Genomic DNA, 14,193 nt, shown 5'->3' with positions numbered 1-14,193 from the left:
TCGTTTTGAGGGCTACATACCAAATATGAACACATGCACCCTGTCCTGAATTTGATGTCACTGGTATCAGTCGTTTAAGGTTTGAGAAATAGTGCATACTGGAAAGCCTGCATCACTGAGCCTTACACAGGACCATCACCGTACCCTTACTGACAGATACTGGTTTTGGAAATATAGGCGCTAATTCCGTGAAAAGGTGTCCTTTTCCTGATAGACAGGAAAGAAGTCCAATTTTTCTGGAAGTGATAAGTTACAGTGGACAACATACTGGCTAAACCAGGGTTTGAATCTTGCCTCTGTCCTTTTACTAGATATACAACCCTGGGCAAGTCTCCTACCTCTGTGTCCTTGTGGGCACAATCAAGACCAAGAGTACCGGAGTCAGAGGATTTTTGTGAGGAATAAGTGAGATAATACATATAAAGCTCCTGGCGTGGTGTGTGTCACCTACTGAGAAGAGAAGGGACATATTCCCAATGTACTTCAGGAAACAGACCCATGTGTGAAGTACACTGGCAGAAAGGAAGAATGAGACATGAAATGTGGGAGGCACTCAAATAGTCCAGGTTAGAGATGAGTTAATACACTGAGTAGGGAGAAGTTGTAAGTTAACTGGTCAAGTAAGAGAGGAAAGAAGGAAGAAGGTGAAAGAGAAAATGGCATGAGGACTGTCACCTGGGGGGCAGGGGGGGGGGTGGATGACAGCAATGCCATTGAGAAAGAGGATGAACATAAAATCTTAAAAAAAGAAAGGGGTGCTGTGTGTGTGCCTGGGTGGCTCAGTCATTAGGCATCTGCCTTTGGCTCAGGTCTTGGTCTCAGGGTCCTGGGATCAGACTCCCTGCTCAGCAGGAAGCCTGTTCTCCCTCTCCCACTCCCCCTGCTTGTGTTCCCTCTCTTGCTGTGTCTCTCGCTGTCAAGGAAATAAAATCTTAAAAAAAAAAAAAAAAAAAAAAAAGAGCGTGAACAAAGTTGGAGCAGAGGAGAAATATTACCGGAAGGGAAACTTACGCCATAAAGGGCAAGGCATCAACATGAGTAAAAACTGGGGACATTAGAAAATGCAGGATAAACTGTGTAAGCCAGCCAGACTTTATGGGAGAGAAACAAACAAACAAACAAAAAATAGCACAAAAGCACCGTCGTGTTTCAAAAGTGAGAGGATCATGAGCACAGGAGGAGTTGAACTGAGTTGGATGAAGGTCCGGAGCAAGACTACGTGGCACAGACGTCACTTCCTCTTGCTCCTGTGTCAAGACCCCCCTCCCCCCACCTGTGCTGATGTTAGAGGCAGAACCACCCCGGCTTAGCACCCACTTGGTGAAGGTCCTGTGAGGAGCCAGTAGGGACAGGGGGATTTTTGCCATCACAAAGGTTGAGATCAGAAAGGAAAGAATGAGTTCAGCAGAAGCTCAAGCCAATCTTTCACCAGGGCTATAGACCCGTCATTCCTCTTTGCAACTCTGGTTGAGTCACTGCAGGGGAAATGCAAACACAATGGAGAAGCGTGGAGGAATTGTCTCTTGGCACCTGTGGGATGGGGCTTGGGATCGCTTGGTGGTGGTGTCCTTACTGGTCAGCTCATTCTTCCTGCCACTTACTGAAACCCGAGAGGGTTGGCAAGGAGTGGTGGGAGCAGAATGGGGAGCCAGCAGTTGGCAGAGAGGATGTTGTTCCTCGTTAACATGTTCTAACCATCTGGAAATTGGGGACCCGGAAATAAAACACAGGAAACTCATCAGAATCAGAGCTGTTTGAGAGTCATGCTGAGGTCCGTGCGTCCTAAGTTAGGATACCTTCTTTGTGAACAGAGAAGGGGATCCTCGTCCACTGCTGTTTGACAATAGTATTAAAATCTAGACTATTCAGGGGATGGTTAATGTTTTTCATATAAATGGATTAGGCAAGGATCTTTCTAAGGAGTATTAGTCTGTTTTGCTATCATAATTAACATGGAGTGTAGCTGATTCACCTTCTCTCCTTTTTAAATTACATATAAGAAAAGCCACTCTTTGGGGGTACAGTTATGTGAGTTTTCACAAACACAGAGGACCCTGTAACCGCCACTGCAGTCAAGATACACAACAGTTGTATCACCAAAACCTCTCCTCACACTGCCCCTTTGCCCTCACATTCCTCACCCTCTCTGTAGCCCTGGCAACCAATGCTCTTCTCCTTCTTCTTTTGACAACCGGTTGAGTAAGGCCCAAAATTTCTTTATAATTTGCTGGTATAATAACACCACCACCACCAACAAAAAAACACCAACAGCAGTCATGGCAATAGTTAATACATATAATGCATTTCCAATGTGCCAAGGACCATTTGAGACACTTTATAGATGAGAAAACCGAGCCTTTGAGAACTTCTGGAAAGGGAAGGAGAGTCTTGTCAGGGTCACAGTATGGCAGCCCTAGTGCTTACATTAGGTCTCCCTAACTCCTAGGTCCCTTTCTAAAACTCTATCTGATTCTGCTTCTTTCTTTGAAGTAGAAGGAATATCTACCAATTTGAGAAAGCACAGTTGAGACCCAAGATCGCTTTACTCTAAAAATTAACAAAACTTACGTAAGAATTTGGTTAATTATACCAATAGAGCAATAATTGAGTTGGTGTAAGAGAAAATGAAGCCAAGATCCTAGAAGACCTTCCTGGAAATCTTTTCAACATGCAGTGAAGATAAAGCCCAGATGGGTAACTTCCTCCCTGATCAACCTTGACCAGGTTTGTAAAGCAAAGCTGGAAAGCTTTCCTGATCAAATACTGAAACGCCATTTTGGGTCAATGCTCTGAGCAGCAACTTCCTCTCAAATTTACCAAAAGGAAAAAAAAAAAGTGAACTGGGATTTTTAATCTTCATTTTGTGGGTATTTCAGGTTGGAGTCCCCGACCCGGTCTCTGGTGATGGAGGCCCCCAAAGGAGTGGAAATTAATGCAGAAGCCGGCAATATGGAAGCCACCTGCAGAACTGAGCTGAGGTTGGAGTCCAAAGACGGAGAGGTAGGGGCGAGACGGATGCAGGTCTGGAGAGACACAGAGCCAACGAGCCAACTTTCCCCACAACTTTCCCAGGCTCCCTTTGCACGGAAGTTGATCCTACCTTTCTCACAAGAGGAGCCAATCAGAAGGTTTCATGTCTGGAGCAGATATGTTGAACAGCACAGTTATAAGTCTAACCCACTACATGTAAGAGTGAGGACTCAGTATTTATAAAGTGCTGAGGTAATTGCATATACTACAAGGACAGAATTATGCACATGGCTGTGGAAATGAATGCGGTTTCTGAATTCTCCTTCTCTCACCCAAAAGCAAGATTTAGGTAACCAGTCTAATGAAGCTATATGTCGCATGTATCTGGCTCAAGCTGAACGTGATTTGCTTGTAGTCATTTTTAAATTTTACCTTGTACATTTCTACTTAAAGAATGGAGAGTGGGAGCCAGTAGCTATCTCCAGTCAGGACAAGGCAAAACTAAAACAGGATAGGAGCAGGCAACAGCTCATATTCCTTCTTCTACCTGATATAATCCCATTTTGGTGAACAGAATAGCTAGCTGCTTACGCTTGTGTAGACACGGTCAGCCAAACCCCCAGGAAAAGAGGATTACACTGCAGACTTTTAAAAATGTCTTCATCATGTTCAGAAGTGAACCTTTCCATTTAAGCGTTTTTAAATGGAGGAAAAAATGGTATATATTTTTTAAAGCAAACCTGTGTTCCACTTTTCATATCTGCTCAGAGGTTATCCATCTCCACCTGCTTGTGTGCGCCAAACCCACCTCTTGATTGGTCATTTGCTATATTTGTTTTAAAAGAGCTAGTCAGATAAAGCATTCACTTATCAAAACGGTCTCTTCAAACAGCCCCAAACTCCAAATCACACACATTTAGAAATAGTGACTACATTACCTATGCAGATTATAGCTCTCAGAATCCAGATTCCGGAGGAACTGATTATAATCTTAACAGTCATTTAAGACTGGAAAGTACTGCATATTTGCAAAGTCTTCCCAGGCACACAGACCTAGCTGAGGGTCTGAAGACCCCAGAGTAAAGATACGGTTAACCCGGCATTTCCAAATTCGTTTCACTCTAGGATTCAATTCATCATCTGCATGATACACCTTTGCACACGCTTTAGCTAATATAGACCAGCACGCCATTGTCTTGGTAGAACGTAAGGGTAGAGACTTTATCTGTCGTATTCAATGCTGAATTCTCAGTGCCTAGAATACTCATCACATAGTAGGTGTTCATTTAGGTTGAACATTCATCTACTGTCTCTGAATGTCAAGAGAACAGATGGCAGCTTCTAACTACTCTTTCCTTCCTATTCGCTCTCTTTAGATTAAGTTAGATGCTGCGAAAATCCAACTACCTAGACTGCCTCACGGATCCTACACGCCTACAGGAACGAGGCAGAAGGTCTTCGAGATCTGCGTCTGCGCCAATGGGAGATTATTCCTGTCCCAGGCAGGAGCTGGTTCCACTTGTCAGATAAACACAAGTGTCTGCCTCTGAGAGACCATCCATAGTGGACGTTGTCGGCAGCAGAAAGGCCGTTTTTGGCTTTAGACCCTGGCTGCCAGCTATTTTTACTAGAACACAGAAAGCCTATCAAAGACCTTGTGCGTGTGTATGTGTGTGTGTGCACGCGCGCGTGTGAGTGTGTGTGCGTGTGGGTGGATATAAATATATATAAATATATATAAATAAATATATATATCCTCTGTATAAAATGAGGTTTCAGTACAAAAGGAACCATGGGTGACCCTGTGATACACCGTCATTTTCATGTCAACCCCACCACTACATGATAAGATCAAAAAACACTGATGCAGGCCCAACATTCTTCACACCCTTCCAAATCACCACAGTGTATCAGACACTTAACCGAATATTCACCAACATGTTTGAGGAGCCACGTGTCATTACACGTGTCATTACAGGGCAGTGATGGCGGGAATCTCCAAGTCACGCTCGAGCAGTGAGACCCTTGTATTGAAATAGATGTTGCGTTTCCATTTTTAGCTTTAGGAAGGCTGGTCCACATCCCCCTTTTCAAGCGAGGGATGGGGCAGTGCCACAGAAGTCAGCTGCAGGAACACAAAAGGGCTGTTCTCCCTTCACGGCCAAATGTACTGGGGCTTTTGTAGTTGCATGAATGTGGAGGATGAATTTCAGCGAAGTTTAAACTGCTCACCCAACTCCTGCTGCCTCCTTCAAAAATCACATATTATCCCACAGTCAAAATAGGAGTTGTAAATCAGCACAAAATAGGATAACAGCTGCTCCTCAGTCGGCTGGAAGCGACTCGTGGCCTGACAGGCAAAGAATACATGGGTGGCGTGTCTCTGTTTAAAGGACAAAACGGCTCCAAGTCTGTTTCATCCTCACTTCTGACTTTATCCTGCAGACTCCAGCCCCAAGTGATCGGGTCCATCAAAATCGTTAAGAGAGGAACCCCTACCTGAAGAGAAGCCATTGAGGGACAGAAACCTAATTAAGAACAGCATAGAAAACCTAATTAATTTTTCTATGTATCCTGGGATTGGTAGGTAATTTGGAGACTTGCCTTTTCTTTCTAAAGGCATGCACAAACTCTGGCTTCCATCTTCTTATATATATGTTTGTTGAGCTATTCATATTCCTAAGGCCACCGTTATGTTTTCTCCAAGAATAGTGACCCAAGAATCACAGATCTGAAATGCATGCCCCCAGAAATGGTCACTGGAAATTAATATAAACTGAGTCACATGTCTCTCTCAGACACACTGTGTTCCCACGGCCCAGCAGCATCATGACTCGATACGTGGAAGCAGCTCCCGGGTTCCCGCCATCAGCTACCTCTCATCCCTCCACCTTCATCATCGTGCTCCAGGGTCACCCTGGCCAGCTCTTGTGCTGGGACAGGGGATTACACCATCTCTGTTCAAAGAGGGGGAAATGTGCCTATGCCTTAAGTCAATGCACTCAGCAAGGAGAAGCACATCCTGTTTATCTTGTTGTTACAACTGTAGTTTATTTTGGGTGATTGGAGGGGAATGGTTCAGTCATGAGTGGGCCTCTAAAAAGCTGGCAGACAAACCAAGTGGCTGACAGAAGTGGCCTCTCAGGAGCCCAAATGGAGTCATAACTGGCATAGACAGTCCCGGACGCCATTTGCCAAGCATTGGTCCCACGATCCTAAATGAGGTTGTGTTTGTAGACCCGAATGACATTTGTGTTTTCTTCAAGGTTTTAATTTTTCTTACTTCACAAGTGGGGGAAGATTTGTCATAGGAAATGAATGACAGATTGATATTTTTGAGAGGACACTCCAACATCAGGCTGAGGTTTGCATACAAAGGATATAAAAGTAAGCTGTTTGTTGCTTAGTCACTTAGGAGCAGGTGGGGGCCAAAGAGGGGGGAGGTTTCCCAGCCTGACCAGCAGCCCTGCTGGCTTCCAGACCCTATATTCCCTCCAGGCACTCCTCCTCCTTATCCCATGTAGAAGAATTGAGTTGTTCAAGGGCAAGACTACTTAGTTTGTAGCAGTAGAGGCTAAAAAAGAAAACCCTAAGAAGGTGTCAAGTTGCTTTGGATTGGCATTATTTATATCCTGTAGGATCCTACTGCTAGCATCTGTGTGTACTACATACAGGGTTCTGCCAAATAGGAGAGCCGCCCCCCCACCCGCACTTGGCTACGAGGAACATCTTCCCCATGTCATTCAGACAAACAGTAGTAGCCGTGAGGCCCTCTGTGGCTAAATACCTTAACACAAAATGTTTTTAAGCAGACAGACCATCTTTGCGTTTTGCCATCCCAAGTACAGACTCTATGGATGACAAGAAAAGAAAAGGTTCCCTAAACCTCTCTTCTCTGATTTTGTTCTAATCATCATAGGAAAATCTGAGATCAGAACCTTGGGGATTTTATGCCAATAAAACATAGTGATATGATCCCAGTTGCAGAATTCAATCCTAAAGGGAATCAGATCACAAATAGGAAAAAAAAATAATAATAGCAAACCAAGAATGAAATAAGCACCTATGGGGAACAGACAGGATAAAAAAAAAATTCTGATTTCATTTGTACTAAGTGACTATAAAATACCAGGTAATAGGCAGGAAACCTGGCATGGACTAAATTATGTATTTCAGTTCAGACTATAGAAATCAGTAAAATGCATTCCAAGTTCCTCAATGTACATTTTGTTCTCCCAACTTCCTCCAACTAGAATATTTGTCCATGGTCATAAGAGAAAGTTTTAATTCTGAGGAAAAAAAAAATCTTTTACATTAAAATCCGATAAACTTTCATTTTAAAAAGTGAGATTCTTCCTAATCTTTATATATGATATCTTCTGGACAATCACACTCCAGCATATTAAACAGCAGGTGGCGTGACAAAAGAGTTCAAGTGAATCAATATTCTAGAAGTTCTAGTATGCTAACAGTCATCAGAAGATTTTTTTTAATTAAAAAGTGATCTCCAAATATGTTTAGCACTCCGTTCTATTTGTTATCTATTCAACAAGTCTTAAAAGTTCAGTCTTAAACTACTAGCGTATGAGAAAAGTTTTCAAGAGCTCTTATGGTGGCGTCTCTGCAGGTGGAAACTTGGTATGAGGCTTTCTAATTGTTCCTTTACCCAAGGGATCAATCTTATAAACTTGAGTTCGCTATAACTTCCTTTAGGTCAGTTTCCTTTGGATGATTTTTCATTGTATATCCAGCAACCATGGACCAAAGATTGCTTAAAGTTTAATTCTAAAGCAGGGGTCAGCAAACTGTGGTCCCTAGACCAAACCTGGCTCATCACCAGTCTTTGTAAATAAAGTTTTATTGTAACACAGACACATCCATTCATTTCCATGTTGTCTGTGGCTGATTTCATTCTATAACAACAGGGTCGGATAACTGTGCCAGAGACCTAATGGCCTGCAAAGCAGAAAATACTATTTGGACCTTTCCAGAAAAGTTTGCTGACCCCAACATAGAGGTCATTTGTGCTAGGTGTTGGACACAGCTGGAAGGAAAGCAAACTCCATAGTAGCATGGAGTCACCCTACATTTCTGTGTGTACTTAGGAATATAAATTCTTGCCTAAAGAAGAGGGTTAGCCTGTTTTGAGTAAAAATGATCCACTTGTCTGAGAAATGCTGGTTTACAGGATTCGTGGGAAAAGGGAGGATGGAATCAGGGGAAGACTTCGTGCAAAAGGAAAGCGGTGCTCCTCCAATAGTTTTTTTCCTTAGGACCCTTAATTAGAGAATGGTTCCTTGGGTTGGTATCTTGGAGGGCCAGAAGAAAAGCAGAGGTCCTATGGTTTAAATTTAGAATTTCTAAAGGGACTGTTTCTGCAGTGTCATAGGTTTTCCACCTCACCATCACATATTCCAGAGAGATGCTTGTTCCATGGGCCTCCAGAGAATCTTTGACCAAACGTGTCTTGTGGACATCCATTAATCAATTATTTACACCCCCAGTGCACTCGCCATTCCTGTGTCCCCACCTGGCCTGAAGGGTTGGTGGGACCAATAAATAATATTGGAAGAATAAAAATATGGGGGGGAGGAGAAATATTGGAAGCAGCATCTTAAAATATGTAGGAAGAGAAAATATGGTAAACATCTTTCATGAAGGTGTTTAGTGGGGAAACCAAATCAATGCCAGTTTGATTTTGTTTCCAAGGATTTGGGTCTTTTTTGTTTGGTGTAGCAGGAGCGCCAAAAAAAAAAAAAACCCAAAAACAAAAACAAAAAAACCTATTTTGAATTTTTGAATTCCATCATCTCTGCCTCTGTGTCATAAGACAAGTTCCTACCAGAGATCTGTTCCTTCAGTCAACAACCCTACTGCTAAATCCATTCTTATATTACTAAAACAGCATCAGTAATGAATGAGTCTTTGTAAGCATGAACGTTCATGTCAGAAAAGACAGGCTTTTTTTTTAATGAAAACAATCAGGAGGATTTACCAGACCCCAATCAACATCACTTAAAGAGCCCTTCTGCATTTTATTTGGATTCAACCAAAAGAGGATTAAATTGGCAACACTGCCCTCCGCAGAAGCAGCTATGTGAGAATATCTTGCTTTTGTTGATTTTAGGCAAAAAGTAGCATGATGTTTTGGACCAAACTGGTGAACAGATCCCTGTAAGCTCTTGATCCTTATTTTTTAAGGCTCTGTAAAAGGTGAGAATCTCATGAAGTAAGCTGTACACAAAACAAGATGGTTCGCTCTCTTTCCCCTGCACCAGGAAATCTTGGGCCCGAAAAGGATAATGAAGCACTTCCTAGAATGATACATTTGCATGGTGACCCACTAGCAGGTGGGGGAAGGGGGGAGTTATAATAAAAGAAACAACCTTAGAAAACAGGCCTTTTATCTCAAAGATAAAAATGTCTCTCGGTCTTTCATCACTTTTTCCTCAGGGGAAGTTTCCCCCACTTCCAATGTATTTCCATTAAAATAGTCAAAACTACTGCATTGGGATGTCAGATGCATCTCTTTCTTTGTGGCAATCTGAATTTAAAATTATACAGTTGCCTCTGAATTTCTCATTCACAAAGCTAAACCCACTGATAAGAGATAAAGCAGTCTGAAGCCTGCTGCTTCACCCAGCACACCACACCACATACATTAGCCCTTTCAAAAGCAATGGGATTTCTATGGTTCTTAAAAGCTTTCTTCATAACAGAGTCCTTGAAATTTCTCAAGGCAGGGCTGGATGGGCAAAGGGAAAAATCGCTATTTGCGGGAAGTCTTTGTTTTGAGTATTGTTAGTGCACAAGTGTGAAAAAAAAATCTCCAGTTTAGGGAGAGCTTTGCTTACATAGGCTATTTGCTTTGGTTTTATCACACACACACTCCTGCCACACACACACTTCTTGTTACAGATACTGACAGAGTAGGAAATTAGCATCTTCCTTTGAGAAAAGAGAGCAATTCCAGAATGCGGGGCCCTTTGATGCACTCGGTGGTATGGTGTCCTAACAGTATTGATGGTATCCAATCCATCCCTTAACAGTCTCAGTGGTCCCAAAACATTGCTAACTGCTTCTCCATCACAGACGGCAAGTCCTTATAGCAGTTCCTTGTCCTTGAGTTTGGCCATTGGAATAGAACAAAGGAGAACTTGCTGTAGGCAAGAAGTATATTAAGAGTCCAAATCCACCTGTCTATAGAATAGGAAGCCAGAGCACTCCCAAATTCCCCATTAGGCGTGTAGACACCCTCAGTAGCAAATGAGGGGTTTTGGTTTCATCAAAGAGTGCTGAGGCCAGATAAATACAGCAAGCATGAAGACGGAAACATCTGTTTTACCTAAAATTTACTCCACATACTAGGCTAGTAGTCCCTCTGTTGCCAATGTCTTCACAGTCTCTTCCTACATTTGGGTTATGTTGATGAAATCAGAGTTAGCTCAGATTTCACCTGATGTGAGAAATTCCTAGCTGAGCACTTAGGTTACATAGGAGCAGGATAGCAAAGGAGTGTCCTAAGGCAGGAGGGTGATATTTGTTGATGAGGAAGATGTTGGTGTATTAGTCCCCATAGTCATCCAATTCAGGAGATTCTAAATTTGGAGGTTCTAGGTTCTTTTGAGAATCTGAGCAAAGTTTTCAATCTTGTCCCCAAGCATCCCACCCACAAAACTTTACATAAGATCAAAGCAGTTTTCTTGGACCTGAAGCCTACTTTAAGATATAACAAAAATTGGATTCTATTCTCCAGTAATAATTTTTATTAACTGATATTTGTTGAACATTATTTGCTAGGCATTGTGCTAAGTGTTTTATATGCATTCACTTATTTCACCCTCAACACAATCCTCTGAGTTAAATTCCATTGTAGTTCCAATTTATGGATGTGGAAACTGAGGTTTAAAGAGATTAGGAAACTTGCCCAAAGCCGCTAGCTAGACAATGGCAGAGTAGAATGTGGGTCTAACTCTAACCTACTGTGATACGAAGTCACCAACATGTCAAACTATTTCTCCAGCTATTGAGAAGTATCTCCTACCAGCTTTGAAACTAAACCTTCTTGGATGGATAAGGCTGTAAAACTTTTATTTCCCTTCTCTCGATAGTCTCTCATCCATGACAGCATCTAGTACAAAAGTAGAGATACCTGCAGTGAAAATATAAGTGACCTGTCTGAACAATTAGAATGTGAAACAAAACAACAACAACAAAAAATTGTTCTGTGTGTGATTCTTGTTAAGTCAGACTTCTTGCCCTTACAAAATGAAAGCTGCCTGGGTTATTAGCCTTACATTGAAGAGAAAATTACAATCCTCCGTGATCTATAAGCATGGGCTAAGCAAGTCAGCATTTCTGCACACATACATCTCCTTCTCCTATTCCTCACTTCAAAAGACAAGTATCTTATTTTAGGTGAGGTCTTGGTTATCATACTTCATGACATTTACTTGTTAGCAAAACTTAGGGGAAGAATTAAGAAGAAGGGAGCTCAGTCTCTATTGTGGTCCCTATTTCCTTTTAAGAAGATAGGACTAGCCAGAACTCAGCATTATGCATTCAAAACCCAAGGGGCCACTTTGGCTCTACTAATGACTTGAGAACCATACCCCATACCTTGTCAATCATCACTAATGGGCCATAACCCTCTCCATTTTTGGCAGCAATTCTTCTTGCCAAAGCACTCAGGCCATCACTATCAGTTGATCCGAATAGGAAATGGGACCCATTTGCCCATGCTTGTTTGAACAGTGGCTCCCTTTGACCTTGAACCTATATGTTTTAACTGGTGTCCTAGATTCAGCAATGAGGTTGGTGGCATTCTAGCTACTAAAGGAGAAGATGAGTACATCTGAAGTTTCTTACAACTTGGTGGCTTTGGAGCACTTTGATCTTCTGAGCAAAAGGACTAGGGTTTGATATGTAAGAGTTAAAAGACCTAAAATCATTTTGAAGAATTAACTCAGCCAGGGATCATCTGAACAGATTATAAACCAGGGTGCCCGTGTTAAGGTCCTAGTGTCATTCTGCCCTCACCCAGAGCTGAGAGACCACAGCAGCAAAGAGACTGGGATTCATCCTGCTTTTCTTACTGGTTCAACAGTACATTGGCAATCCACTGGGTGGTTGGAGACAGTGCGTTCCACTGTTCCCAACAGACAACAGCCCCAGCGCCGGCCATGGTCCCATAATGCTCCCGTGGTTCAACCACCACATAAAAGCTGAGTAAAGGCATGAGCTCAAAAATGTCAAAACCCTATTTTAGGGTAAGGCATTCGGGAATTTTCTTTTACTGGTATATGTGTTCCAGTGGCGAATCAGAATCGGGTACCCTTAATGAGTCTCGTGGAATGAACATCACCAGAACCAGAAATCAGATTCGCTGGTAAGAAGGGAAGATGTAAGCAAAGTAAAGGGAAGAGTTGGCACACCTGGATTTGCAGTGGACACAAAATTAACCTAATTTGTATCCAGTGTTTTGGTGAGTAGGGGGATGGAGTTTTTATGTATTAGCCACATCCTCACTCAGGTTTCTCCCTTTTGAGGACACGAAGAAGGAGAAACACATCTCTTAAGGAGGGCATGTTTTAAAAGGCAAAGGTAGAGGCATTCATCATTGCGCTGGCTAGATCTACTCCTGGAGAAGCCAGATTCTGGTGCTTTTAACAGAAAAGATGAGGTCCTAGAAGTCCCATCTGCTTGGAGATTTTGAAAAAGGAGCCCCATTCCCATAAAACAATTGAGTTCAGCCTTTGGGTTATTTTTGGGTTTGTTTTTTTTTTCTCTGGTTTTGGGTGTGATGTAAGAGGAAGAACTTTAGTTTTGTTTTGTTTTAAGTAATATCGATCCTTGCACACTCTATGCAAAAATTTTGTAAGCATTGCAATAATGCTATGAACTACAAGGAACTATTTTAACTTTATTACACTTTCTGTATAAAAAAATTTGTATTTAATATTATTTCAACTGCAGTCTTGTAAAATATATTAATAAAAATAATGATTGGTAAGAAGGAAAGCACCCTTGTCCACTTCTTTAGGGAATTCCTCTTTCATAGTTGATAAGTCAGTCACTCCCATCGACTTTACCTCAGAAATAAGTTTTCAGATTAACTTCTCTTCTGCATTTCTTTCATCAGTGGCCCGACAGGCTGATTAAGCCACTTTTGTCTCTCTGGAAGAGATCTGCACAGGCTGCCTCATAAAAGAGCATACTGTAAATTAATACATGGCCTGGAATTGGGAAGAGTCCTCAGGATTTGGAGCAGGTCAGGACAACAGCCAGCCTCTACTGCTCTCCTAATGACCTGCATAGGCTCCTTTGCTACATTTTACCACGCGCCTCTCTGAATTAGTGAAGAAGACTGTCTGGTCAATTTTAGGCAAAAACCTTTTTAATTAGGCTACCTTAGCATTCCTGGTTGGCCTATGGATTAGCCACCTTTGAGCCAGGGGCTCATTCTTGGTCTAATCAGCTTCCATCATCGTCCAAAGAATACCCTAGCATTGCTACCCTACATGGGGCTGTGAGTGAAACAGTCAATGGTAGAAGGCATCTTGGAAGAACCACTCTAATCTACCCATCACAGTCAATCCTCCATGTTGGGCTTCTCACATCTCCTGGCCTTCCATAGTGCTGAGTTTTTGCACATAATATTCCATCTACCTAGAATGCCCTTCCATGTAGCACCAACCCACCCCAGGATATCATCCGTCAGGATCCTATTCCCTTATCCTCTTGTCTCAGTGACCTTCATTGTTCTTCCTCAATTCCCCTATTAATTGTTCTGATTTTTTCCATAAGTCTACATTGTACTATCCTTTATCTATTTACCTATCAATCTGGGACCCTAGGATGCTTATATTCATTTTTAAAGTTTATAAGAGAGTATTGGCATATCTAAATTGACCCTCACGTTATAAGGTAGAGAAGTCATTTCCTCATTTGGAAAATCTAAGATAAATTTTACATATCCAATACATGATAGAACGAGTTTTCCATTCCCAACTGTATTTTCATAGTAGGCTACAGCTCATGAAATTCAGCTCCTGATTACAAATGACACTAAAGCAACATTACAGAATTCTCAAGGTAAAAGATTATTATAAAAATTTCATTCCCAGGCAGGGTGTAATTTATCCGGAGAGTGTGTGGGGGGTGTGGGGTGGGGGGAATATACCAGAAGAAAAAAAATTCTAAATCAAAGAGAATCAAATCAGA

General features: G+C 42.0%; 1 protein-coding gene across 1 annotated transcript in view; it reads left to right on the top strand.

Moving 5' to 3' along the window:
- Window positions 1-12,975, top strand: part of SGCD (sarcoglycan delta) — a 401,431-nt gene extending 388,456 nt beyond the window's left edge. Inside the window, exons 7-8 of the mRNA XM_046000930.1 lie at window positions 2,877-3,000; window positions 4,347-12,975. Coding sequence (XP_045856886.1) covers window positions 2,877-3,000; window positions 4,347-4,520 — 298 coding nt within the window. The 3' untranslated portion in view covers window positions 4,521-12,975. The remainder of the gene's footprint in view (window positions 1-2,876; window positions 3,001-4,346) is intronic.
- Window positions 12,976-14,193: the final 1,218 nt, after the last annotated feature.

This window comes from Meles meles, chromosome 3, assembly GCF_922984935.1.
Source record: "Meles meles chromosome 3, mMelMel3.1 paternal haplotype, whole genome shotgun sequence".
Lineage (NCBI taxonomy): Eukaryota > Metazoa > Chordata > Mammalia > Carnivora > Mustelidae > Meles > Meles meles.
This window is presented reverse-complemented; position numbering and strand designations above follow the sequence as displayed.